The 24116-nt window shown below is 61.2% G+C and overlaps 1 protein-coding gene across 3 annotated transcripts in view; it reads right to left on the minus strand.

The window, feature by feature from the left end:
• Positions 1–3360: 3360 nt before the first annotated feature.
• CELSR1 (cadherin EGF LAG seven-pass G-type receptor 1) overlaps positions 3361–24116 on the minus strand; it is a 150946-nt gene continuing 130190 nt past the window's right edge. The window contains exons 23-35 of one of the 3 annotated variants that reach the window (XM_059937181.1): positions 22281–22407; positions 19777–19977; positions 14762–14936; positions 11519–11631; positions 11064–11143; positions 9458–9584; positions 8604–8729; positions 8143–8237; positions 7766–7869; positions 7349–7498; positions 6711–6941; positions 6196–6457; positions 3361–5371 (exon numbers count right to left, since the gene is read on the minus strand). In XM_059937181.1, the coding sequence (XP_059793164.1) occupies positions 5362–5371; positions 6196–6457; positions 6711–6941; positions 7349–7498; positions 7766–7869; positions 8143–8237; positions 8604–8729; positions 9458–9584; positions 11064–11143; positions 11519–11631; positions 14762–14936; positions 19777–19977; positions 22281–22407 (1801 nt within the window). In that variant the 3' untranslated portion in view covers positions 3361–5361. Of the gene's footprint in view, positions 5405–6195; positions 6458–6710; positions 6942–7348; positions 7499–7765; positions 7870–8142; positions 8238–8603; positions 8730–9457; positions 9585–10623; positions 10975–11063; positions 11144–11518; positions 11632–14761; positions 14937–19776; positions 19978–22280; positions 22408–24116 lie in introns of those variants that run through there. The other 2 variants (XM_059937180.1, XM_059937182.1) reach the window with 2 other exon arrangements.

Raw genomic sequence — 24116 nt, forward strand, 5'->3', positions numbered from 1 at the left:
CCCCTTCCTCCGCCTCCGTTCACGGCTGTGCCCACCCTTACCTGTGGCAGAGGACGTGTGACGGGCCTCGAGCTGAGTCCCGGCCTGCAGGGTGTCTGAGGGGGACAGTGGGGCCTTGAGGCCACTCTGAGGGGCGGCGGCTCTGCCCGAGTCCAGGCAGCTGCGCGGGCGCCTCCCCTCCGCCTGCAGAGTGCCCGGCACCCTGGCCAGTCACGTCGAGAGCTGAAGGGTGGCTTATACACAAGGGAAGTTTCTTTCTCACGGTTGTGGAACCTGGAAGTCTGAGGCCAGGGTGCCGGCTCCGACGGGGGAGGGTCCTCTTACGGGTGGCCGGTGGCCGTCTTCTCGCTGTGTCTTCGTGTGGTGGAAGGGGCAGGGGTTTTCCTGGGACCCCCCCACCCCCGGCCACGCCGCGCAGCTTGTGGGATCTCCGTTCCCCCACCAGGGACTGAACCCGGGCCCTCGGCAGTGAAAGTGCTGCATCCTAACCACTGGACCACCAGGGAGCTCCCTGCGGCCTCTGAAGAACACCTGTCCGCTTCGTGAGGGCCCCACCCTCAAGACCCAATGGCCGCCACCACCTCAGGGCTAGGGTTTCAACCTGTGCCCTTCGGGACACAAACACACGCCATAGAGCATGTGCGCGTTTAGTGCGGCGGGCGGCTCGCCGGGCGCTGAGTGGCAGATGAGAGCACCTTCGGAGCTGGCTCTGGCCGCGGGCATCTTGGGGTGGCCGTCGTCCTGCCGTGGGCGGTTGAAAGGCCCGCTGCGGAGCCACCGCAGGACTTGGAGGCGGGAGGTTTGGAGATGCTCCACCGGGCCTCCCCCCCCGGGGGCGCGGTCAGCTGGGTCAGGCGGGGGTTGGCCCCGTCTGGGGAGCCGCCACAGCGGGAGGAGGGGCGGGTGGAGGCAGTCAGCATGGACACAGGCCAGCAGAGGGGAGGCCGCCCTTCTAGCCTCCAGACGGCTCTTCCCGTCCTGCCAGCCCGACGCCAGGCCTCCAGCCAGGTCGGCCAGTGGAGGCGGGAGGAGGGAGCACGAGCCTGCCGCTGCCCCCGGGTCACCAGGCCTCACCCTTGGCTGCGCCCATGGCAGCCTCCGGGCCGCAGTACCACCTTCTCTCTGGGGGCACAGCTGACAGACTCTGGGAGGCCTCTGGGCAACGCCTCAGAGACTCAGGTGTAGCTGTTGGCCGGGGGGCACCACTGGGCTGAGTTCGTGGCCTGGGCCTCTGGCCTCCCCCAGACTCCAGGGCTGCACCCCCAGGTGACCTTCAGAGGGGCTGGGGCTGAGAAGTGGGTGGGCTTCCCCTCTCTCTTTCCCACACAGGTGCCCTGCTGCCAGGGCCCGGTCACTCCCACACCATCGATAACGAGAGAAGGGGCCAGAGCCGGATGCTTTCACGCACCGACTCCCGGCCTTTGATGTAAACAAGAGCTTCCCCGCACCCACCCCCTCCCGCCGCCCCCCCTCTCCTCTCCCCACATCATTTCCAGGGTAATCTCAGCGAGACAGACCCTAGAACCGGGCCTGTGCTTCGCTCCTAGAAGGCTCGGGTCAGGGTCAACCCCCGGGGCCTGTCTTCTGCCCACGTCCCCGGAAGCCTTTGCAAGCCCCGGACCTCCCTGCACCCCCAGTGTCTACAGGGAGGGAGCCTGGAGTGAGGCTACAGCGTGATGTGAGGGAGCACTTACTCCCACAGCTGGGACGGGGGAGGCTTGGTTGTTTTTGGGGCCTGGACGGCGTTCAGATGTTCAGTGTTCACGTCTGTGTTTCTGTCTCGATCCCGCGGGTCCTGGAGTGGCCTCGGCTAGAGGTTGGTATGGAGTGCAATTATTTACGTCCACGGGAGGCCACCCAGGCCCAGCGGACGCACCTGCTCCCTTCAGCCGGGGGCTACTCTCCTCACGTGTCCCCTTTAAGCAGCACTTTTGGCTTGAGATGGTGGTATTCTATCACGTTCATGACCGGGCACTCTTGACCGGTGAATGTTAGCAGGGGAACAGGGGAGGGAGCAGAACCTGAGAGTGACCTTTGGGGGTGGGGCGTTCATGGGTGGTTTTCCTCTTTTTTTCTCCCAGGCTTTACCCAAGGATGGCCCCAACCTCTGGAGCTGTGTGGCCAGCACTGGGGCAGGGACTCCAAGAGAGGCCTGGGAAGGGGGGGCCCTGTGGGCTGAAGAGTGTGTGGGATCCCCCACTGTCTTCTCTTTGCTCCCACTGATTTCCCCAAAGGTAGCCCCAGGTGGGTGGAAGTGAGGCAGTGCAGGCAGCTAGAACCCTGGAAGAAACCCATCTTTTTGGATAGAGGAACCAAGAAAAGGGGCCCTAGGAGTAACAGTGTGTGAGGCAAATCCCAGAGAGGAGAGAGTGCTGGCGGAATGGACCCCTCGCTTTCCATATATACTGACAGGCGCTGGCTCACCCTGAGTTGGAACAGACCCAAAGCAGCATATGAAAGGCTTTGAGGGCAGAACGGATATAAACCACCCCAAGTCCTAGACTAACGGAGTGGCAGGTGTACAGAGTGGACCCAAGGCGGCACAGCAAAGTCACAGCCACAGAAGGAGACAGAACTTGTGGTCTGAACCTAATGGGGTTGACTGCATTCTAAAACAAACAACTGACATCTGCCAGCGGATCTTAACAGGACCCTGAGGCTCATGATGTAACATTCAAAGATGTCAATCAAGGATTCAGTTTGAAATTAGCCAGCCTACAAAGAACCAGGAAACACCAAGGGAAAAGAAAACAGATTGCGGCCCCAAGATGACCCAGATGCCCAAATTACCAAAGAATTTAAAGCATCTGTTATAATCATGCTCTATGAGGTAAAGGTAAACACTCTTGAAATTCACGGAAAACTAGAAGTCTTCAGTAGAGAAATAAAAGTAATAAAAAGGAACCAAATGGAAATTTTAGAACTTAAAATTACAATATTTTAAGTTAAAAAAAAAATCACTGGATAGGCTCAATAGCAGAATGGAGATGATAGAGGAAAGAATCAGTCAACTTGAAAATTGATCACTAGAAATGATCTAATCTGAAGAACAGAGAGAAAAAAAGAGTGAAAACAGATGAACAAAGCCTCAGGAACCAGTTGTGTTCACTGGCGTCCCAGAAAGACAGGAAAAAGAGATTGGTGCAGGAAAAAAATTTTGAAGTGTGAGGTGCAAGAGTCTGGATGAGCAGGAAATGAATAGAAAGTTCCGGAATGGCTCCTGCTCCCCCCGGCTTGTCAGCATCCTGTACATGGTCCCTTTTCCAGGGCTGCCTTAGGAAGGGGCGGGAACAGGGATGCAGGAGTGGGGGTAAAACCAGACAGCAGAAGTACAAATTCAAAAAAATCTTAATTTATTGTAGACTCTTTCCTCATTTGTGTTGCAATTCCAGTGTTCTGAACATTAATAAATACACATTTGTTTAAAAAAAAAAAACCTCCAGTGTCTAGTATCTCTCATAAAGTCTTAAGTCACAAAAATAGGTTTACATTTTTCCTGTCTTAATAAAACTGACAGTTGTTTTTTTGGTAACAGTTCTGATCAAATGAAAAAAACTAAATACATCTCAAGGGACAAAATCCAGTTGCAGAAGAATATGGGATAATACGAAAGTGAAGTGTTCAGACTCAAAAATATTTCCACTTTTTTTTTTTTACTTAGAAAATGTCTCCTCAATGGTAAACGTTTGAAGGTACTATTATTTTGTATCTTGAAAAGGCCACTCCCCTGCTAAGGCACATTTATAATTCATTCAAGTGTGAGGGCTTTGGGATCGCATTTCATTTTTGTATGAAGCCTGTGGTCTTAGACCTGAGTATCAGGTATGTTTTCCTCTCAGCCATTAACAATACTTGCATTTTCATCAACATAATACAGTATGGACATCTTTGCATTTTACTTGATTTTCATCATATTTTATGGTTTCTCGTATTTGGAGGCAGCTGTGCTGACCATTTATTTGGGCATCCGACTGAGGAACAAAAGAAACACTGAAATAAGACGTGTCTGAATAATTCTGGGCCCCGTTCCACAGCCCCTCAGGCCACGCTGTGCCGACTGCCCACAGAGGGACAGTCACAGCCGGTCCTTGGTGTGAGTTTCCAAAAAACAGCTTGGTAACCATTGAACAGTGTGGCTGAGGCTTTGTCCCTTCTCACAATTGGCCATTTGAAGCAAAATGAAGTAATTGGTCAGACTCTGGGGGTGAGACCCCCGCCTGCCTGGAGCTCCTCGGAGTCTAAAAGAGCTAGAAAATTGGCAGGAAGGAATGTGACATCCTGGAAGACCTCATACCTCCGTCTGAATCGGGAACGTGTGAACATTTTACAGTCCCGCCGAGAACAGGCGCAGAGGGACAAAGGAATTCCCCACCTGCAGTACCGCTGACCGGGAAGGGGGCCAGGGAGGCCCTGCGGGGCTCAGAGTGGGGCCCACCCCAGCGAAGGGGGCAGGGGATGACCAGTGTGTCGGTCGCGGCCGTGTGCACCTGCATCCCACGCTCAGCAGAGCTCCCGAGTCCGGTCCAGCCCCAGATGGCCCTGTCTCGGAGCCACACCCGTCCAGGCAGATGGGAGCTGAGGGCAAGCATCGCAAATGCAAATGTGTTGCACATCCAGGCGGCCACGTGTCATGCCCACGGGCTCCCGCCTCTGGGCTGGAAGCAGCACCGGAACCTCTGTCCGGCAGCACTCCCTACACACTACCCCCCTCTGCTTTGCTGGGACACTAGTTGCTGGATGCGTGCCAGACTCCAGGCTGGCTGTGCAATCTTCCTGACGTCAGAAAGAGGGAGAGATCATCCCACGGATCTCCGAGTATGGACAGAGTCAGTACAAATGCAAAATATACAGAGGTTTTTGCCTTTTCAAAGTTCCATACAAATATACAAAAGTATCTACACCTTTGCAACAAAGGAAAGTGATCTGCTTTAAGACAAGGGCTGCCTTTGCAGAGGGCTGTGGAGCTGCTGGGAGCTGCCTGCGGCCCTGAGTCCTGGCCAGCCGGCCCGGCGGCTCCTCTCAAGGCCAGCTCTCCTGCTGGGCCCTGTCCCGGCCAGGCCAGCGCACGGTTTTGGCTCTGTCCGCAGTCCGAGGGTTGAGCTGTGCCGGCCCGGGAGTCCACGCCTCCCGTGCCTGTGGCCTTTGGCACTTGTCACGGGTCTAAGGGGCCCTGAGCCTCCGGGGCAGCTCAGGGCTTTGTGTCTGGACCTTCAGTCATGCCAGTCACGGGGCTACCACTGCAGCCCCATGGGGCCCCCGCCACCAGGGCCTGCTTCACTGACAGGGCCGGGGCCCCTCGGGCTCCAAGGTCCAGGAGCACAACGACACAGCAGAGGCCTGGGCGGAGGTGATGGGCTTGTCTCACGGTTTCCTGATGGTTCAAAGTGAAGTTTCGTTACTGCCTCTGCACGTGGGAAGAAGCCGTCAGGCAGGCGGAGGAGGGTCAGCGAGGACGGCCCCTGCCACCCGTGAAGCCAGCAGCTGGGCTGGGTCCAAGGTTGTGCAGGGGCAGACCCCCACTTGGGGGGCAGGGGGCAGAACCCCCCACTCAGGGGTCGGGGTGCCCGGAGGCTCCACGGAGGGCACACTCATGTGTGGACACAGCGACACTGGCAGGCAGGGGAGGGGACAATCAACCTGCACCCCTGACGGCCAGGGCCACCTGGAGACCCAGGCCCATCCGAGTGTCCTCCCCAGGGCTGGCCTTGCACGGTGCCTGGAGTACCAAGGCTAGCAACCCGAGTCATTCTCTAAGTTTTGGGAAGGTCGTTCTAGAAGACCCGGCTCCCATTCTTCCCACCTCCCTGGGACGTCTGGACCCGGATCCCAGCTCCGCAACTCTGCGGCCAGGCGCCCCCCGACCACCAGCCTCAGTCTCCTCAACCACAAAATGGGGCAGTAATGACCCTGGGCCAAGGAAACTGCTCATAAGACGTTTGGTCCCACATGGTGTCAAGTCCTAGAGTTTCAGGGCTGGACGGGACCCAGGGCTTTGACAGGCGTCTGCTCCACCTCTGGCCGGTTCCTCCTGATCCCGAGCAGGGGCCCTCTCCCGGGTAGAAGCCCGCTGCAGCCCCCGGGCCTCTGCCTGGGCACGCCTCTGTGCTCGGGGCCTGTCCTCCAGATGGGGGACCACGGGGAGGCTGGCCGGGGGCCGCCCCCGCCGTCCCTCCCGCCACGGCCTAGACTACTCACTCGGAGCCGGAGCCGTGGGCCTGGGCGCTCCCGGCCCGCACGTTCATGGCCACCCCGTTGAGGTGCTCGCGCCCTGGCTCCCGGTGCAGCGTCTTGGCGGGGATGGTGCTGTCGGGGGCGCGGACGCCGTCGCTGGAGGCCAGGGAGGACGGCCGCGAGGACGCGGGGCTCTGCTCACGCTCAGTCAGCTTCTCTCGCAGCCGCGACTTCAGCATCTTTTCCGTCAGTGGCGGCGGGTAGGTGACTTTGTTTTTCAAGATGCCTGGGCGGGGGCGGGGGGATCGAGACGGTCACGATCGGGCTGCCTCTGCTGGATGCAGTGGACTCGGGGAGGGACCGTCATGCAGAGCCGAGCTCTCGGCCACTCCTCCCCCGCTCGGGTCTCACCCCTGCCCTGCCGGGCGCCACCCCCCGTGCCCCAGGGACCCCACCCCCAGAGCCCGTGCCTGGGCCTGCCTCCCCCAGGACCAGGGACTTCCCGGCCCCCAGCTTCGGGGACCGCGGGCCCTCGGCACCTTTCCTCTGCCCGGGGGGCTGGCCGGGCGGCGCGGCCGCGGGCCTGGGGCCCCCGCTCTCCTGGGCCGGGCGGCACTCGCTGCAGTGGTTGCCTTGCTCGTCCAGGTGCAGCTCCACGCCGACCCTGGTCTCCACCTTCAGGCGGGGCTGCTCCCCCGGCTCCTCGCTGTCGCTCCCGGCCGGGCTCTCGTCAGGCCAGCCGGCTGGGACGTGGTTGCCCGCGGCGTCCGCTGAGGCACAAGACGGGCCCTCAGCTTGCGGGGCGGCTGCCTGCTCGGCTCAGCGGGAGCGTGTCCCGGGGGCGCTGACCCACGGTCCCCGACCCGCAGGCCTGGCCGGGCCGCGCCGTCCAGGTGGGGACCCCGACCGAGGCTTAGAGAGGGAAGGTCCCGGGTGGGATCCCGGCCTCAAGCCCCCGCCCGCACCCCACACCCCACACCCGGGAGCCGCGTGCTCCCTGCAGCCGTGGGGTCAGCTTCGTGGAGTCCTGGCCGCGGGGGTCCCACAGAGACCCCCGAGACCTCACCTGGGCTCTGTGGACGGGGAGCAGGGGGCTGTCCTTCCGGCCGCCGCAGCCCCGTCCCAGGGGCAGGCGGCCACGGCTGAGGGCCGCTCTGCGGCCAGCGGGCTCGCTCACCTTTGGGGGTGCTGTGCACGGGGCCCTGGGCCGGGTCCCATCTGTCCTCAGCCGCGACCCCGTCGTCCTCGCTGTCGGAGGAGTGAGAGGAGGCGTAAGAGCTGCTCTGCTCATCCAGGGACAGCTCGCTATCCGAGTCCGAGTCGTGGCCTGCAGGGCGGGCGGGAGGGACAGTGCTCAGGCGGGGGCGGGGGCTTCCTGCCAGGGGCAGGGCGGAGCCACCCGGGCCTGGGCACGGGAGGGCACTGGGTGCCCGCTGACCCTCCCAGTGCGCAGTGGCCACCTCCTCAAGGCTGCATGTTCTCCGGTGACCGAGGGGCCACGGGGCAGCTGAGAGCCAGCAGGAAGCTCTCGCCACGGCCCCCAGGGATGGAGACACGCAGGCTGGCAGGAGACCGTGCCCCAGGGGACACGTACCGTGGGGCTTCTTGGTGCTCCTGGGGACAAAGGACGCGCCTGGCTCCCCGTGGCCGCCCCGTGCCGGCCCAGAGGACACGCTGAGCTTCTGGCCCCCTTTGTCCCTGGAGAGGGTAGAGGTGGGTGCGCTCAGCATCGTTGCTCTGGGGGACGCATGACCGGCCACCCGCCGTCACCCAGCGCCTTCTGCGTGTGCCAGGGCAGCCACACCGGGCTCTGGAAGGTTCTCTGCCACGAGACTCCCGGAGCACACGGGTAAACACACGTGGACTTAAACCGCAGGGCACACAGCTCGGGGCGGAGGCGGCAAAGCCCACATTTGCTCGGAGAGCTGCCCCCCCACCCCGGCCACAGCAGGGGCGCCGGCCCGGCCTGACCTGATGGTGCTGTCCAGCGAGGCGGTGGACTCGCCCAGGGCCGTGCGGAACACGTCGGGCTCCTCGCCGTACGTGTTGTTGCAGTTGAGGGAGCGCTGGGGGAAGGGGGCTGGTTATCGGCCGAGCAGAGGCCACCAGGGTGCAGAGGGTGGCTCGGTCCCCACCACCAGCCCCCACGCAGCACCCTCACCGTGCCCCTGCCGAGCACGGAGCACAGCGGCCCGGTGGCAGCTCCCACCGCCCCTGCTTCTGGCCAGGATCCCGGCTGGCCGCGGGGGCAAGAGAGGCTGTGAGCGGGACAGACCCCACCCCGTCGACTCGGCTCGCTCCTGGGGCTGCAGGGAAGGCTGGATGCCACGCTCCGGGGACGGGTCTGTGATGCCCCCTTTTGTGGGGGACGCGAGACCAAGGGGCTGTGTCTGACGCGGGTCCAGGCCCTGGCGTCCCCGGGAGCCTCCTACCGTCAGCAGGGTGGCCCTCGTGGTGGCTGAGTCGTCGGGGTACGGCTTCTTCCCGGCGAGCACGCCCTTCAGGTGTTTCCGGACCTCTCTGTTGAACACGCAGTGGAGCAAGAGGACGGCGAGGCCCTGCAGAGGAGGGGGCAGGTCAGCGCCGGGCTTGGCCCCCGTAGAGAAGCCAGGGCCCTGCCGCTGCCTCACTGCCCGCCTGCCTGCCCGGAGGATGCACGGAGCACAGCTCAGCCACGTGGAGCTGACGGTGCCCAGAGCAGAGCTGGCCGTGCCGACGCCCACCACGGCCCACGCCCGGCCTCCCTGCCCCAGGGGCTTCCAGTTTCTCCAGGTCGGGGGCCTGGTCAGGGCAGCCAGCACGCCGGTGCCTGGAGGACCCCCTCCCAGGCCCCAGCCCCCGGGCCATCCGGGTCCCCAGTGCTGCATCATTAGTCAGGGTCCACGGTGCGGACAGTAAATGGCCAGCAGCCTCCTGGGGACACAGTGGGATTTATGCCGGCCGGGGAGCGGGTGAGGCCCCGCACTGGCTGAGCAGAGGACTGCGTCCTGACGGACACACGGGAGGCCATGGATGGGGGTCCCTGGGAGGGCTCGGGGCAGAGCTGCCTTTGGAGCAACAGCCACCTTTTTTTTGGTGGTGGGACCACGAGGCTTCACCATAACCCCTAACAAACTGCGCCGCCACCAGAAGGACAGCCACGGTGCAGCCCCGTGTGTCCAGAGAGCAAGAACACAGCCAGGACGCCAGGTCAAGGATCTCCCCAGGGACCCTCTCGGGGCACTTCAGACAGGAAGCAGCACAGGTGACCCCTGGGCCCCGCCAGGTCCGTCTGACAGCCGCCCACCTGTAAGCAGCTGAAGACGGCGAAGAGGTAGCGGAAGGTGAGGGCGTCGCTGTTCACGGCCAGCAGCCCCAGAAGCCAGGTGGCGCCGATGAGCAGCAGCAGGAAGGCGGCCGTCCTCACGAGGGAGCTGGGGGGCGGACGCGGCGTGACTGCACCGTCCTCCCCCTCCTTCTCTCGCACCCGCCCCGCCGGCCCCGGCCGGCCGTGCCCCACCCTCCTTCCTTCCCACACCCTTTCGAAGCATCCACCGTGAGGCAGCCCCTGGCTCACACGGGAAAAGACAGCTGAGTGGGGAGCAGGCGAGCAGTAAAAAGCAAACAGGTAAACAGCAAACTAGGAGCCAAGACTGGTACCCGGGCTGCACCCACGGCGACTCCGGGAAGCCCGGTGCACGGGCCCGGAAGTTACGTGGACCCGGAGGAGGCGGGTGGCCAGACGGTGTCAGGCCCGCTGTGCAGGCTCCTAGCAAGGGCTTCCTGCTCTCCGCCTCGGTCTCCCAGCTGAAGGGGAACGGACGGCGACGCGCATCCCTGGCGGGGTCGCGGGGGGGCGGAGGGAACTGCGTGTGCTAACGTGAGTCAGGGGCTGGGAAAGGCAGGTCTGGGGCGGGGAGGAAGTGCAGGACGGTGGAGGCGGTGAGCAGGCTGGACCCCGACCCCGCGTCCCCTGCCCGCGGTCTCTGCTCCTCCGTGGCCTTTTCAGACTCTGCTCTCCCGCGGGCCGGGCGGACCGGCACCTCCTGCGGCCCCTCAGCCCCTCCTCACACATCCTCCCTTCCCTGGCCCCCCGGCTCGGGTCACCTGGCCCAGTGGACACCCTTGTCCTCCCCTCCCCCGACCCTTTCGTGGCTCCTGGACTCACGCTGAGCTCTCCCGACGCTGCCCTGCCTGCCTCCCGCAAGGCTTTTCTGTGGGTCCCCTGCTCTCTCCCAACCTGAAAACATGGGAGGCTTCCTCTCCGTTGGGCCCCATCTTCCTGTGCTGCCCCCTCTCGCTGGGCGAGCTCCTCCACTCCTGTGGTGCCAGCATCACTATCACCACCAACCCAGAAAGTTCCATCCCCCCACCCCCACCCTGCCTGACCCCAGGGAGTGTCTAGGCACCCTGGCACCTCCCCGCCACAGGCTGTCACCATCCCCCTCCTCCTGCCCGTCCAGGCGAGGACACCCAGGCGTCACTGCTAACCCCTCTCCCCTCAGTGACTCCACCACAAACCCCGTGGGTCCTACATCCTAAACATCTCTCGGATCCGAACATGCTCCCTCCCTGGTCCGGGCTGCCATCCCGGCCGGCCACCTGCCCCAGTCCCCCTGAGGTCAGCCTCTCTCGCTTTCCTCCACGATGTCCAACTTGGATCCAGACTCGGCTCTGCACAGCCCAGACACGTCCAGACACGGCTGGCCTCTCCCCACTGCGGCCTGTTGATTCCCCACTGACGTGGTTGCCGTGACGCCCTGGACCGGCCCGGAGAGCCAGCAGCTGACCGGCTCGGTGACGGGCACTTTCATGGGGCTCTGCCTGGCGTGTAAACCAGACAGGCAGGGGTCTCGGGTGGGGCTGGCTCCGCGTCAGGTCCCACCCACCGGCCGGGTTTAGCACCAACTTACACGACCCGTTTTCTTTCATAATAATGGCGCTTCCTTTGGCAGGAAACCTTTGCAGACAGGACAAAAATGACTGTGTTGACCTGAAAAAAAACCAAACAAACAGAGAAACCCGAAGTCCAGTGGCCGCTCCACTGTATTTGTCACTAGAGACCTTCAAAAGCCAAAGGCTTCTGAGGGTCTCCAGCCCACATCTCGGGAGGTGCCCCCTGGGATGAGGCCTTGGAGCCCAGGAGCCCGCTGGGGGTGGGTGCTGAGCGGTGTCTCAGTGGACGTGGACCTGGACCAAATCCCAGAATCCACGGGTCTGAGGACAAGGCTTTATCACCGTCAGGTCAGCCCTTCCTGTCCCGCCCAGGTGCTCAGCCCCAAACACCCTTCAAGCCAACGTACCCAAGGGGCACCCGGCCTCCCACGTCCCTGATAATCAGGGGCTCTGAGAAACCCCCGGCACTCACGACTATCACGGTTCCAATGGGCCCCGCAAAGCTCCAGATCAGGGTGTCACGAAGGGACAGCCAGCAGAAGTCCGGGTTTCCATAGCCCTGGGGGTCCAGGCCCACCGCAAGTCCTGGACAACAGGGAGGAGAAGAGTGAGGGCCACCCCGATGGGGGGTGGCCACAACGGGGTGTTCCCAGCCCCCCAGGCAGGACCCGGGGCCCCTGGCATCGCCCTCAGAGGGAAGGGCGGGGAACCCGAGATAAACAGCCGGGAAATGACAAAGGCCCAGGTCCCCTCCCAGCAAAGGCCCTCTCAGTGCCGGTCACAGGCCCACCATGACCACGACCTGCTCGCGGATTCACCCCAGAGGTGGGGAGCCCACCCGGGCCGGGGCTGCTGACGGAGGTGGGAGAGAGACAGAAGACGGAGGTGATGGGACCCGGCAGGACCAGCCACGAAGCACGATGGGGATGCCCTGCTGGCTGGGCCACGCAGAAGCCAGGACACGGCCATGGACCACAGGCGTGAGGGAGGAAGGACCTGAGGGCAGGCACATGCCACACACGCCACACGCATGTGCGTGCACAGAGCACACACGCCACACACACACACATGTACACACGTGCACACACCCCAGGAACGGCTCACCACTCCAAGGTGCTGGGCAAATGGGGAGTTTCCTATATATCTAAGCCACGGCCATGGTTTCTAACCGTGTCACAAGCTAGAGCAGGACTTGCCCTTGCAGAACCGTCAAGGTGAAGTCCGGAGTGGCTTCTCCAACACAGACCTTGCTTAGGACGAAAGAGCAGCCCACTCCGCGCCGTGGCCTCCCCTGACCTGGCCCGGACTGTTCCACAGGCCACACTCCCTTGCTTAAGCCCTAAAAGATCAAGTCTCCCCACCGACTGCTCAAAACCCTGCAATGGCTTCCCACTGCCCTCAGGAGATGGACACGGGTATTTCCGCGGCCTTCTGGGCCCTTTGTGGCGTGGCCACGGCCACACTCCAGACCACGTGGCACCCCCCACTCTGCCCCAGCCCAGCCTCGGGTCAGTCCCCAACCAGCCTTCCTCCACTCAGGTATCGCACGTGTTGGGCCCTGAAGGCACACCCCCCAGCACAGCAGCCTGGTTCCTGCGAGCCCTCCAGTGTAAAGAGTGCTTCCTCCAGGAAGCCTTCCTGGCCTGCCTCCCCACCCCACCCCCCAGATGAGAGCAGGTCTCATCCTCCCCCACCCCACTGGCTCTGAGCCCACCCCTCAGTGCAGCGTCTGTGGATGAGCCTAGAGTCATGTTCACCATCACTTAATGCCCGTCTTCCCTGGAGGGGCGACTCCTGGAAGACACAGGCTTTGCCGTTCTCACTCACTGCTCTGATCCCGGGCCGAGAACGGAGCCGGCACAGAAGAGGCCCACCATGAATGAACGAATGAAGGAGCGTGCGAATGCTCCCGGGTTCTTGGGCAACTAAGACTTGGTGGGGGTTAAGGAAAGCACATGGGGAGGTGGCCTCAGGCCCCCGTCCCCCATCCCCCGGGTCCAGGAGGCCCGGCTGGGTCAGGCCCCACGACCTGAGACAAGGGCTGTCCCCATGCAGAGTCCCATAGAGATGCTCTGCTCCATCCAGCCCCATCGGGAGGGGTCGCCCAAGGTGACCACACAGGTGGAGATGGAACGGGGTACAGTATAGACCAGGAACCACACTCTGAGTTTACTGGGGCACAGAAAACCAGACAGCAAACGCTAACTGTTCCTTTTGTAAAATAAGCAAATTGGCAAATGATTCTGATCTGACTTCTTCATTTCTCTTCATAGAATTTGATGTAAATAAAATCCGATGCTCTGGTTTCTGAGATTAACTTGCTAATTAAAAAAAAATAACCCAAATAATAATAGAGGCTCTGGGCAGACTTAAGATGAAATTAAAGATGAGTGTCCTGAGTGTCCAAGCACAACCAGGTCCTTGCTTAGGGGGTTAGTAGATGGGCACTGGGAGGACCCTGAAACGAGCTGCTCCCAGCCCTCGGTCTTCCTGGTCTTTGGGGCTCAGGAACCACCTGAATGAGCACCTTCCTCACAAGTTGACCAGAAACGGCACGGAAACACGCGATGTAGTGTGTCTGCTGTGTTCAGTCTTTGGGTCAAGAGGAGGCGGCTGCCGGTGAGGGAGGCCCCCAATGCCCCCCTCAGCAGCCCTGGATGGAGGTGACAACGGTCATTCAGGCTCCCTTGGAGCCCAGGGAGAGGAGTCGCAACAGGACAGCCCGGTGCCCAGACCGTCTGGGTGGGAGCAGAGTGGCCTCAGGAGACCAGTTGGTGGTGCTGCCATGGGAACCAGGGTGGCTGCTGGGCAGAGCTGTGGGGCAGCAGCTGCCCCTCCTCCCACTGCCTCCAGCCTCGGACTTCGCGTCTGGGTCCCTGCAACCCAGGGACTGCTGAGGAGAGGGGGTGCCGCTCTGCCTTTGTGAGTACAAGAGGGGATCTTTCCCCACAGGAAGCAAATTTGACCTTCTGATATTTAGCGAAAAGTGTGCTGAGAAGTGCTGCTGTTCTGTTCATTCATTAACTCATTCTTTCATCCATCGATCCACCCACCCACCCACCATCCACCCATCCACCTACCCACCCATCCACCATCCGTCCATTCACCCATCTACCATCCATCCATCTATCCCTCCATCCAACCATCTACCTACCTACCCACCCACCCATCCACCATCCATCCGTTCATCCATCTACCATCCATCCATCTATCCCTCCATCCAACCATCTACCTACCTACCCACCCACCCATCCACCATCCGTCCGTTCATCCATCTACCATCCATCCATCTATCCCTCCATCCAACCATCTACCTACCTACCCACCCATCCACCCGTCTCTCCATCCATCCATCCACTCACCTATCCATCCACCCATCCATCTACCCATCATTCACCCACCTATCCACAAAGCAGGCAGACAAGGGAGTGTTTGTCCGTTAGATGCCACAGGCAAACCCTGAACAGGCCTGGGCCCAGCTCTCAAGGAGCTCACACCTGACAGGAGACGCATCCCTCACTGATGATCACACTCGTGTGAGCAGATGTGGGTGCAGGTGCCCCTCCTCTGCTGAGTGCCCAAGAGGAGGCCGGAGAGCTCCCCCACCTGCACCCGGGGGCGCTGGTTTATCTGATGTGGGTTTCTGTATCAGCAATGCCACGCGGGTCCTCCGAGTAGGGGTCGGTCCCCAGCCCGGGCCACCTGGTCTCCTCACCTGTGACAACGGCTGGGATGCCCCAGCCCACGACGTAGTAGAACCTCATGGGCCCGGCGTCGATGTTGCGCAGCTCGGTCAGCATGCGGTAGACATGCAGGCTCTCCACGAAGGTCCAGGCGAAGGTGCTCATGTACGTGTAGTGCAGGAGGATGGCAGTCACCGTGCACAGGAACTGCGGGGAGAGGCAGCCGCTCAGCGCAGCCCGCCGGCCACGGGCCCCGCGCTGCGGACTGAGGGCCGGACGGCGCGGAGACGGGGGCGGGGCAGACACCAGATCGGGCCACTTTGCAAACGTGAGGGCACGCAGGTCTGAAAAAGGAAATCAGGTCAGCTGTTTTTCCCTATTTGATTCACCCAGGAGCGGCTGAGTGTCAACAGTCCCAAGAGTCTCAGGCTCCTGATGTGGAACAGGGGACAGGGAGTGAGGCACCTGGGGGCCCTGGGGACCACCCCCCAACCTGGACCGGCACCAGCAGTGAGCATAACCCAGGGCCGAGGGGTGGGCAGAGCCTCTAGTGTTTTCATTAGAAGCTAGAAATTTGTATTTTCAGGTCATGGCTCCAAATTTTTAAATGTTGGCATTTCATTTAAAGTTAGAAAGAGAATATCACGGAGGCAGGCTGCTCAGGCTGTGGCCCCAGACCGTGACTGTGGCCTTCACCCACCACCCCAGCCCTCGTGCGGGTCTCCGAGGTCCAGCGGATGCAGCCAGCGGGAGGGAGGAGCCTCAGGCCTCGTGACCTCGCCATCATATGAAAACAAGGTCGTCGCACCTGCGCTGATTTAACGGAGCCTCTACCTCCTGCGGAGGAAAACAGGGATGAGAGCATTTGTTCTGTTTCTGTCCCCGTGGGGCTGTGTGTCTGCCCAGTGGCTGAGTGCCAGGAAGTGAAAGTCAACCTCCGCAGGGCAGCTGAGGGTCAGCTGCCCGGCCTCTGGGGGCCTTGGTGACCCAGCCCTGAGTCCCTGGACACCGAAGGTGGTGCGAGAACATGAGGAAGGCAGTGGTGGGGGGCCGGGGACACTGTGGGATCCTGGGCGTCCAGCCTGAGGTCATCAGTGCAAATCCAGTCCCGAGTGCCCCGGGATGGAACTTCAAGACCTCCACCTTGGCCCAGAGCAGCCTCACCGGGTCCTCCTGAGAGGGGCTGCCTGCCCGGCCAGGATTCCCAAGGTCCACCTGCTGGGAGATGCGGTCAGGCTCCCCTCCAGGTCCCAGGAAGCTGTACTGGCAGGGGGAGGAGAGGGAGGACGGAGGGGAGAGGGAGGAGAAAGCCTCTGGCCACGCCCATGGCGGGGCCACACCCTGGAACATCCTGTCCAATCCTGGCTGCTGTCGTGGCAGCCCGACCTCCCGGGCTCTCAGTGCCTGAGCCGACACCCACACCCCAACAGACACGAGCGAAGGAGACAGAGGGCCACCGCCTGACGCATGCAGAGGCCTCCGCTCAGTCCCAGGCCAGCGCACCTGCGGGAGTGCCCCAGAGCCCAGGCTTGCTGGGAACACAAGTGCCACCTGCGGCTAAGACCACCTCGACGGGCCGAGTTCTCTCCAGAAACAAAGCCCCGGAGATGCGGGAGGGAACCATGTTAGCATTAATATTTGCCCAATACAGCACAAAGCAGGAACTCAAGCAGACGTGCCCTCTGCCTCAGATGCTGGACAGGAAACGGGGGTCCGCACTTAGCAACGGGCAAAGCGGTCAGCCTGGCCGCGAAGGGTGAGCCTGGGGCTGGGTGTACCCCACGCCAACCCCCAGCCGCCCCTGTGCAAAGCACGGTTGGCTCAGCAGAAGGAAGAAGGGTGAGGAGGCTGGCGTGTTGCCTTAAATAATGTGAAAAGTAAACCCACAAAACCACCTTTGGAAAAAAAAAAAAAAGTGTCAGAAATTGACATTCTAAAATGTAATGGGGCCGTACATGCAGGAACTTCTGCACCGAAGGTACCACCTTTTCCAGAAACAGAACAAACGCTAATGCACAATAAATCATTTCAACCTGCCAGTAATCTGGGAGATGAAAAACCTCACCCAGAGATGGGATTGTGAGTTTACAGAACACCCATCAAAACCAGGCGCGGTGCCAAAGCCCCAGAATTATGTGCACGGCATTCCTCCTCCTCCTCCTCCTCCTCCTCTTTTCCCTGCTCACCAGCGCGTGGAGGCTGCAAAGCTCTCCTTCCAGGCGGCGGATGAGTCAGTGCTTGAAACCAGTGAGTGACGGCCTCTGCGCATTTGTCACGCGGCATTTAGTTGCAAGGAGTGGCCTGTCACCGGCTCTCCGTCCCTCTGTTCAGACCACTCAAAGGCACCTTGAAGGGTCTGCACTGAGTCACGCAGCCCCTACCCCCAGGACACGCAGGCAGGGGAAGGGCGCTGAGCCCGGCGGGTGCAGAGGGGCGGCCCAGCCTCTCCAGTGCCCCGTCTGCCCTGGGAGCCCGACAAACGCTCACGGTCCGTCCCCTGGGCCAGGCCCGGGGCTCCCCGTGTCCACGCTGCTGAGCCGCCAAGGTCATCACGCAAACCTCTCAAGGTTGTCTGCCTGTATGTCCCGCCTCCCTCCCTAGCGCCAGCCTCCGGAGGGGCCCCCTGCCTGCACTAACCGAGGAGGGAGAGCTCCAGGCTGCAAGGGGCCCTGGCCAGCGAGCCAGAAATGCCATCCGTGTCTTTTACCCCACGTCCCTCTCCGGGCTGTCCATTCCCACAGACACGCGTCCTCTTCACGTGAGGGCAGCCTCCCCACACTCAGCTCTGCCCTCGCCTCAGCCCGCAGGGGACGGGTGTGTCCAGCCTCACCCAGACCTGCCACTCTTGTCTGCTTCCATCTCTCCTGGCGGCCCCCCTCCTGGAGACTCGTGGCTTCACGCCCTCCTCCTTCCCCTCCCTCCACGCCCACCTGGTCCCGACTCCTGCCCTTCTCCTCCTGCCGCTGTCCTGGCCTCGCTCCTCCCACCAGACCTAGGAAGACGCCATCCTGGCTGCCTCTCTGACCTCCAGTCTCTGCCCTTCCGACCCATCTTCCCTGTCGCCAGGGTCCTCCTCCTAAAATGCAGACCCGGTCACGGCTCTCCAGGGCACAACGCTGCCTGCAAACCACAGATGGCGCTGCTTGGCCAGCCCCTCAAGCTCCGGACGACCAGATCCCCGGCCTGGCCCCTCCCGATCCCGGCCCCTCCCGCTGGACAGTTGAGTGGACGGCCCTGCTCAGCCCCTCTCTGGCCAGGCGCAGCTCCCCCACCAGCCGCCATGGGGCCATTTTGGCCCCTGACACTCCTGTACCACCATCCGAGTCCGTGTCTGGAGTACGGGCTCCGTGGGCAGGGACGAGAGCGCTTCTAGGGTCTGGGTCTTTGGTAGATTTAATACAGTGACAATCAATAGTCCTCACTGCATGAGGAATGAAGAAATGTCAGCTCTGTCAACAGCATGTGGCAGCTGGAACAGTCCACTGAGAAAGTAAGGGCACACCCCTCACCATGGGAGAGGTCAGGATTAGGCGAGAGTAGTAACCTGGGAACTTCCCGGAGTCACTACATATGCACATGTGATGGTCAGCTGGCCTCACGTCTCCCCAGGGCCGTCAGGGTCACCATCTAGTGATGAACAATGAACTCACACACACACACAGTGAACTGTCTGCCCTGGGCCAGGTCACTCAGTCTTGCTGGCCGCGGGTTCCTCACCTGTGAGCAGGGATGCTGCCACCTCCCGGGGCCCCAGGGATGTTTCAACGAGCCAGAGGGTGCATGTAAAGCCACGGGCACAGAGCCTATACTGCCCTCACCCCCCATCAACGTGCTGTGACCCTTGAACTCTGAAAACCCCCTTTGTAAAAATGAAAAACCACTTGCAACCAGCCAGGGACCAAGCCACAAACCTCCCTCCTTCCTCTTGCCTTTCTCTCCCCAGTGGTCTTGGCCGTGCCGCCGTCTCCCCCTCCAGGGCCTGTCCCTGTCCCACCTGCCGGGGACCTCGCCCCAGCCACCAGGCACCCCTCCTCCCTCCTCCCCCTAGAATCACTCGGCCTCAGATCTCTCCCATCCTACAGACGCCTCCCGCCAACCCCACCCCACCCCCACTCTGGCTTCAACCAGAGCCTCATTCTCTCCGCCTTCAAAGCCAAACTACTTCAGCCTCTGCCTGGGTCTCTGCTGCAGTCATTTCCAGCCACTCCTTTGTAAGTTACATTTTAAACACACTGTGGCTGGTGGGCAGGAACGCAACTGATTATATACATCTACCTCCTCTGACAGCAACGTACCTTGCTAAACTCTTTAATTACTTCTTACAATGCGTCTGTAGATTGGTTAGGATTTTTTCTGTGAGGTCATCGTATCAGCTATATAATCTAATCACCTAACGATAACTTCCAGGAGCCTACGTAACACCCCACGAACCCACGTGATACCCCAGGAGCCCACGTGCCCTGGGATGGCTTGAGCAAGACACTCCGTATCTAACCCCGTCCTCTCCTCCACGAGTCTCAAGCTCCTTTCTCTTGTCAACCCTGCCGACCCGCCGCCACCAACACGTCCCTGAGTTCTGGGCCTGTCCTAGACTTCTCTCTCCCCCTCTGGGGAAACACCGGGGCTTTCACCGAAGACGTGGCCATGACACCCCAGCAAGTGCAGGGCTGGGAGACGCTGCGCGACAGGGACAGCTTCAGGCTCAAGTGACAGCTCCTGGGACTCTCGGGTTTCACAAATGTGATTTCTGACGAAATCACTAGTGTCTGGGTCAGGAAAGTAAGAGTTGAGGCGTATGGAGCCCCCGGCTCCCGACGATGCCCTTGGAGGCAGATTCCCACCGGGCACAAAGCAGTGAGCCCACGTGCTTGGCCTGGGTTCCCAACTTCCCACCAGACTCCCAGCTGCACCCACCAGACGGAAACAGCAGCAGACACTCCGCCTGGACAAGCCCTCCTGCTCCAGCCTCGGAGGAAGGCGGGACAGAGTGTGCTCCCACGTGGCCACACAGGCGGCCGTGCAGGGAGGGGAGGGGCCGGGGCCTCACCGGGTTTTCTGTCTGCGCGATCCCGATCACGAAGACCAGCTGGGAGAAGAAAAGCGCCCCGATGAGGTTCTTGTGGATGCCGTGCAGGTTGGAGCGGAGCGTCTGCACCAGCGCCAGGAGCACGAAGGCCACCAGCAGGGCGGCCAGCGACAAGGACACGGCAGCGTAGGTGACGATCTTCAGGGGCAGGACCTCTCCGTGCTGCGGGCGGGTTGGTTAGAGGCAGGAGAACACGTAAGGGCCGTGGCTCTGATGGAGCGCTTGCACGATCAAGACACATTTAACATATTATTACTGCGGGCAGGAACCAGCGTGACTACGCCGTGGCTCTCAAGGGGGTGCAAAAACCGAGAGCAAAAACCAAATGAATAGTTTCGGGTGATAAAGTTCTGGGGAGGTCGGTGGTGACGGCTGCAAACACCGTGGACATACATAACGCCCCTGACCTGGACACTGAAACACAGCTGAGGTGGTGACTTTTCTGTTACGTGTATTTTGCCACAAGAAAAAAAAATTGAAAAACAAAAAACCCTCACACATAACTCCTGCTGTCCGGCAGGTGTGGGGCCTGTCCACCCAAATTCTGAGCTGAGAGACCTTCAAACAGAGCCTCAGTTCACGCAAAAGGCAGAGATGCCACAGCTGCAGGAAACCACAGTTGTCTCCTGTGCTTTTTTTGCAAAATAGGACACTCGTCCAGGACCTGGCCCCCGACAGAGGTTTGGAATTTGGGGAGCCAGCAGCTCCGGTTCTCCGGTAACTTCCAGAAAGCACCGTTCTGAACTTGCAGAGAGCTGTGAGCCGGGGCTGCCCAGGGAACTCGGGGAGCCAGGCCTGGGTGGGATGGGGGGGCACTGAGCGCTCAGGGATCTCAGAGAGCCAGGCCTGGGGGGGATGGGGGGGCACTGAGCGCTCAGGGGTCTCAGAGAGCCAGGCCTGGGGGGGATGGGGGGGCACTGAGCGCTCAGGGGTCTCAAGAGAGCCAGGCCTGGGGGGGATGGGGGGGCACTGAGCGCTCAGGGGTCTCAGAGAGCCAGGCCTGGGGGGGATGGGGGGGCACTGAGCGCTCAGGGGTCTCAGAGAGCCAGGCCTGGGGGGGATGGGGGGGCACTGAGCGCTCAGGGGTCTCAGAGAGCCAGGCCTGGGGGGGATGGGGGGGCACTGAGCGCTCAGGGGTCTCAAGAGAGCCAGGCCTGGGGGGGATGGGGGGGCACTGAGCGCTCAGGGGTCTCAGAGAGCCAGGCCTGGGGGGGATGGGGGGGCACTGAGCGCTCAGGGGTCTCAGAGAGCCAGGCCTGGGGGGGATGGGGGGGCACTGAGCGCTCAGGGGTCTCAAGAGAGCCAGGCCTGGGGGGGATGGGGGGGCACTGAGCGCTCAGGGGTCTCAGAGAGCCAGGCCTGGGGGGGATGGGGGGGCACTGAGCGCTCAGGGGTCTCAAGAGAGCCAGGCCTGGGGGGGATGGGGGGGCACTGAGCGCTCAGGGGTCTCAGAGAGGCTGGGAGCTGCAGCAGCACTAACTCCCCGAGGCTGGGGCGCTATTTAGAGGCCTCTGGCTTTGAGGCACCTGGGGCGTGGGAGCCTTGATTCCTGCTCTGGTTTAATTTCTTCTGCCTGAACTTCTGCTTCCTTTGCCTGCGAGTCGCCTCCTGGTGCTGCCCAGCTTCCTGGCCATGAGAGGACCCCCAAACCCGCCCCCCCATAGACAAAGACCACTAATAATTAACCCCCTTCAGGCTGGGACCCGGAGCTTCTGCCCATGGGCAAGAAGCCCCTGCCCGTGGGAGCTTTCTGTCTTGGGCTCCCAGAGGCACACTCTCTGCTCTTGTCACCCTAACACCCATCAGCAGCAACTTGTGACTGACTCACCCTCCCAAGAATGTGACAGAAACTTGGGTCGCTGCATACCGGGAGGTCCTGGGAGGGATGACGGTGTGGCCGCCCGGGTCACATCCCAGCCTGAAAACAGGGTGAGGTCTCCCAGGCCTCGGTTTGGCTCCTTGACATCAGTACACAACCCTGCCAGGCTGACCCCGCCCTGCTTGGGCCCCCGTGCCTCACTGGAGGGTAAACATTAGCTGTCCCGCTGCTGCTCGGGGCTCCTGACCGAGCCTCCTTTGGGGCCAGTGTGTGCAGCACTTAAGAGAGACACTCCCTTTGTTCCCGCCAGCCGTCTCTTTTCTTCCTTAAAATTCAAAGTGCAGCGGCAGCAGCGTCACCTAACAGACTGCTGAGAACCCTGTTCTGAAGTGAGGTGTACCAGCCAGGAGTTTCCTCTCTGAGGTTCTGGACCGCCGTCACAGTTTCTAATTCACAACCTGGGCTCTTTGAAAACTCTTTTAAGGGGGCTCTGTTACGGAAATCCTAACAGATTCTGGCCAGTTCTCCTGGAGCTCCGTTTGTTCAAAGCCCTTAGCAGGAAAGATGCAGCTCACAGAAGAGCGGGCTTGGGGGGCCAGGACACACTTGCCAGCTGGGCAGGGGTTGCCCTGGGGGCGGTGCCCACCTCACGCCGGGAGATGTCCATGAGCACGGCCGAGCTGGTCGCGTGGCTGCACCGGCAGGTGACGTGGGTCCGGTTTCGGGACAGCAGCTCACAGCCCTTGGCCGACCAGCCTCCAGTCCCACCGAGGCTGCAGAGAAAAGCAGGGTGAGCTGGTTCCCTCCACTGCATGGGTCTCTGGGGCCCTCCCGCCCCCACTGGAGCCCAAGCAACATCTTTGCTGTGCCCCAGCCAAGTGCCACTGTCACCGCTGTGAAGACCATGGCCCCAGCAGCCCCCGAGGCCGTGTGAACCCTCTCCCTTCCCTTTCCAGGCCGGTGGGGGCCTCTGAAGAGCACCCACTGCGGTTCACGTTCATGCGTCGTTCAGCAGTAAAACTTCAACGGGATGTCGCAGGCCCCTTTGTCAGAGACATTAGTCAGTTGTTAAAATAGCCACTGTGTGCTTTGGTCTCCTTCTGAGGCTCGATGATTTAAGAAGAAACATCTTACATCCGTTTTATACTTTCATCTTCAGATTGCACAACGTTTTTTATGGCAATTGCATGGAAGCAGGGCCCCATCATTACCCCGTTTTACTGATGGGAAGCCCCAAGTGACAGGCTGCTATAGGTGTGTCGCGGCCTCAGACAGAGCCCTGCCCTCCCTGACTCTGGGAGAGTCAAGCAGCTTCTCTGATCCTTAGTGTACTCATCTGTAAAATGGGACGTGAAGGCTAACACACGTTTGCTAAGAACTTTAAGGTCTGGGATGGCAGATGCAGCACAAAGCAGAAAGGATAATTAGAGCCCCGGCTGGCTAATTGCTGGGATTCAATCAAGTGACCATGAGAGACAGCCGAGCCTAACGCGTGCCAGACAGACCTCAGCACCGGCCTCGTCGTGAAAGTGGACCCTGCATTCTCTTTTGTAAGCCAAGCGTCTATTGCCCTCCAGGCGCTATGCTGGTTGCTCATTAACTGGAATTTGGAAACTACAGAAGGAGAGAGAGAGTGGCACGTGGTGCTTGCTGATCTAAACCTGCTTCCCAGCGTGGGCGCCCAGCAGAGACCCCGTGGCAGAGACCCGACCCACCTAGTGGAACCGCAGTTTTGGGGAACGTTTGGGCTGCATGGGAGTGAGCACAAAACTCCGTCCTGGCTGCAAGCGTCGGGGGCGGGGGTGGGAGGCAGATGGATGCTGCTGATGTGGGCGGGGCCTCTGAGGGGTCAGACCAGCCCCAGCAGCTGCCACGTGGGTCTCCAGGGCGGGATGGCTGAGGTCAGGGACCTTCGCCTGGTAGAGGGACTCCGCTACACACATCAGGGATTTTCCGCTGTCGGTGGGAGGACCCTGGGCCCAGTCTCTGAGTCCCGCCCCCGTGTGTGTCCAGAACAAACCCCGGCCTCGTTTGGTGGTGGACGGGGCGCTTGTTGGCCGGAGTCCCGCAGGTGAGGGGCCCCGTCTCCACGCTGGTCTTCTCGAGGGATCTCCATGTGTGCCTGTGCATGTGTGTGCACGTGTGTGTGACCCTATGTGTGAACGTCGTGCATGCCTGTGTTTCCAGATGTGTCTGTGGGCATTCGTGTACACATGTGTGCATGGTCATAGCTGGGTGCATGTGCACACATGTATGTTTGTTTCCAGGTGTGCATATGTGTACATGCCTGTGCACAGGTGTGTAACTGTGGGCTTATGGGGGACTCCGACACCCCCAGGAGGGGCTGGAAGGGAAGCAATGGGCCACAGAAGAACTCCCAAGGCGCTCTGCCAGCGGAGCGTTGGGGACCTGTGCGCGGGCACACCTCGCCTCAGCAAAGCCCCCCAAGGAAATGCAGCGTTCCAGGGCAGGGAGGGGCGTC

The sequence above is a fragment of the Balaenoptera ricei genome, chromosome 10 (assembly GCF_028023285.1).
Source record: "Balaenoptera ricei isolate mBalRic1 chromosome 10, mBalRic1.hap2, whole genome shotgun sequence".
Classification (NCBI taxonomy): Eukaryota; Metazoa; Chordata; class Mammalia; order Artiodactyla; family Balaenopteridae; genus Balaenoptera; species Balaenoptera ricei.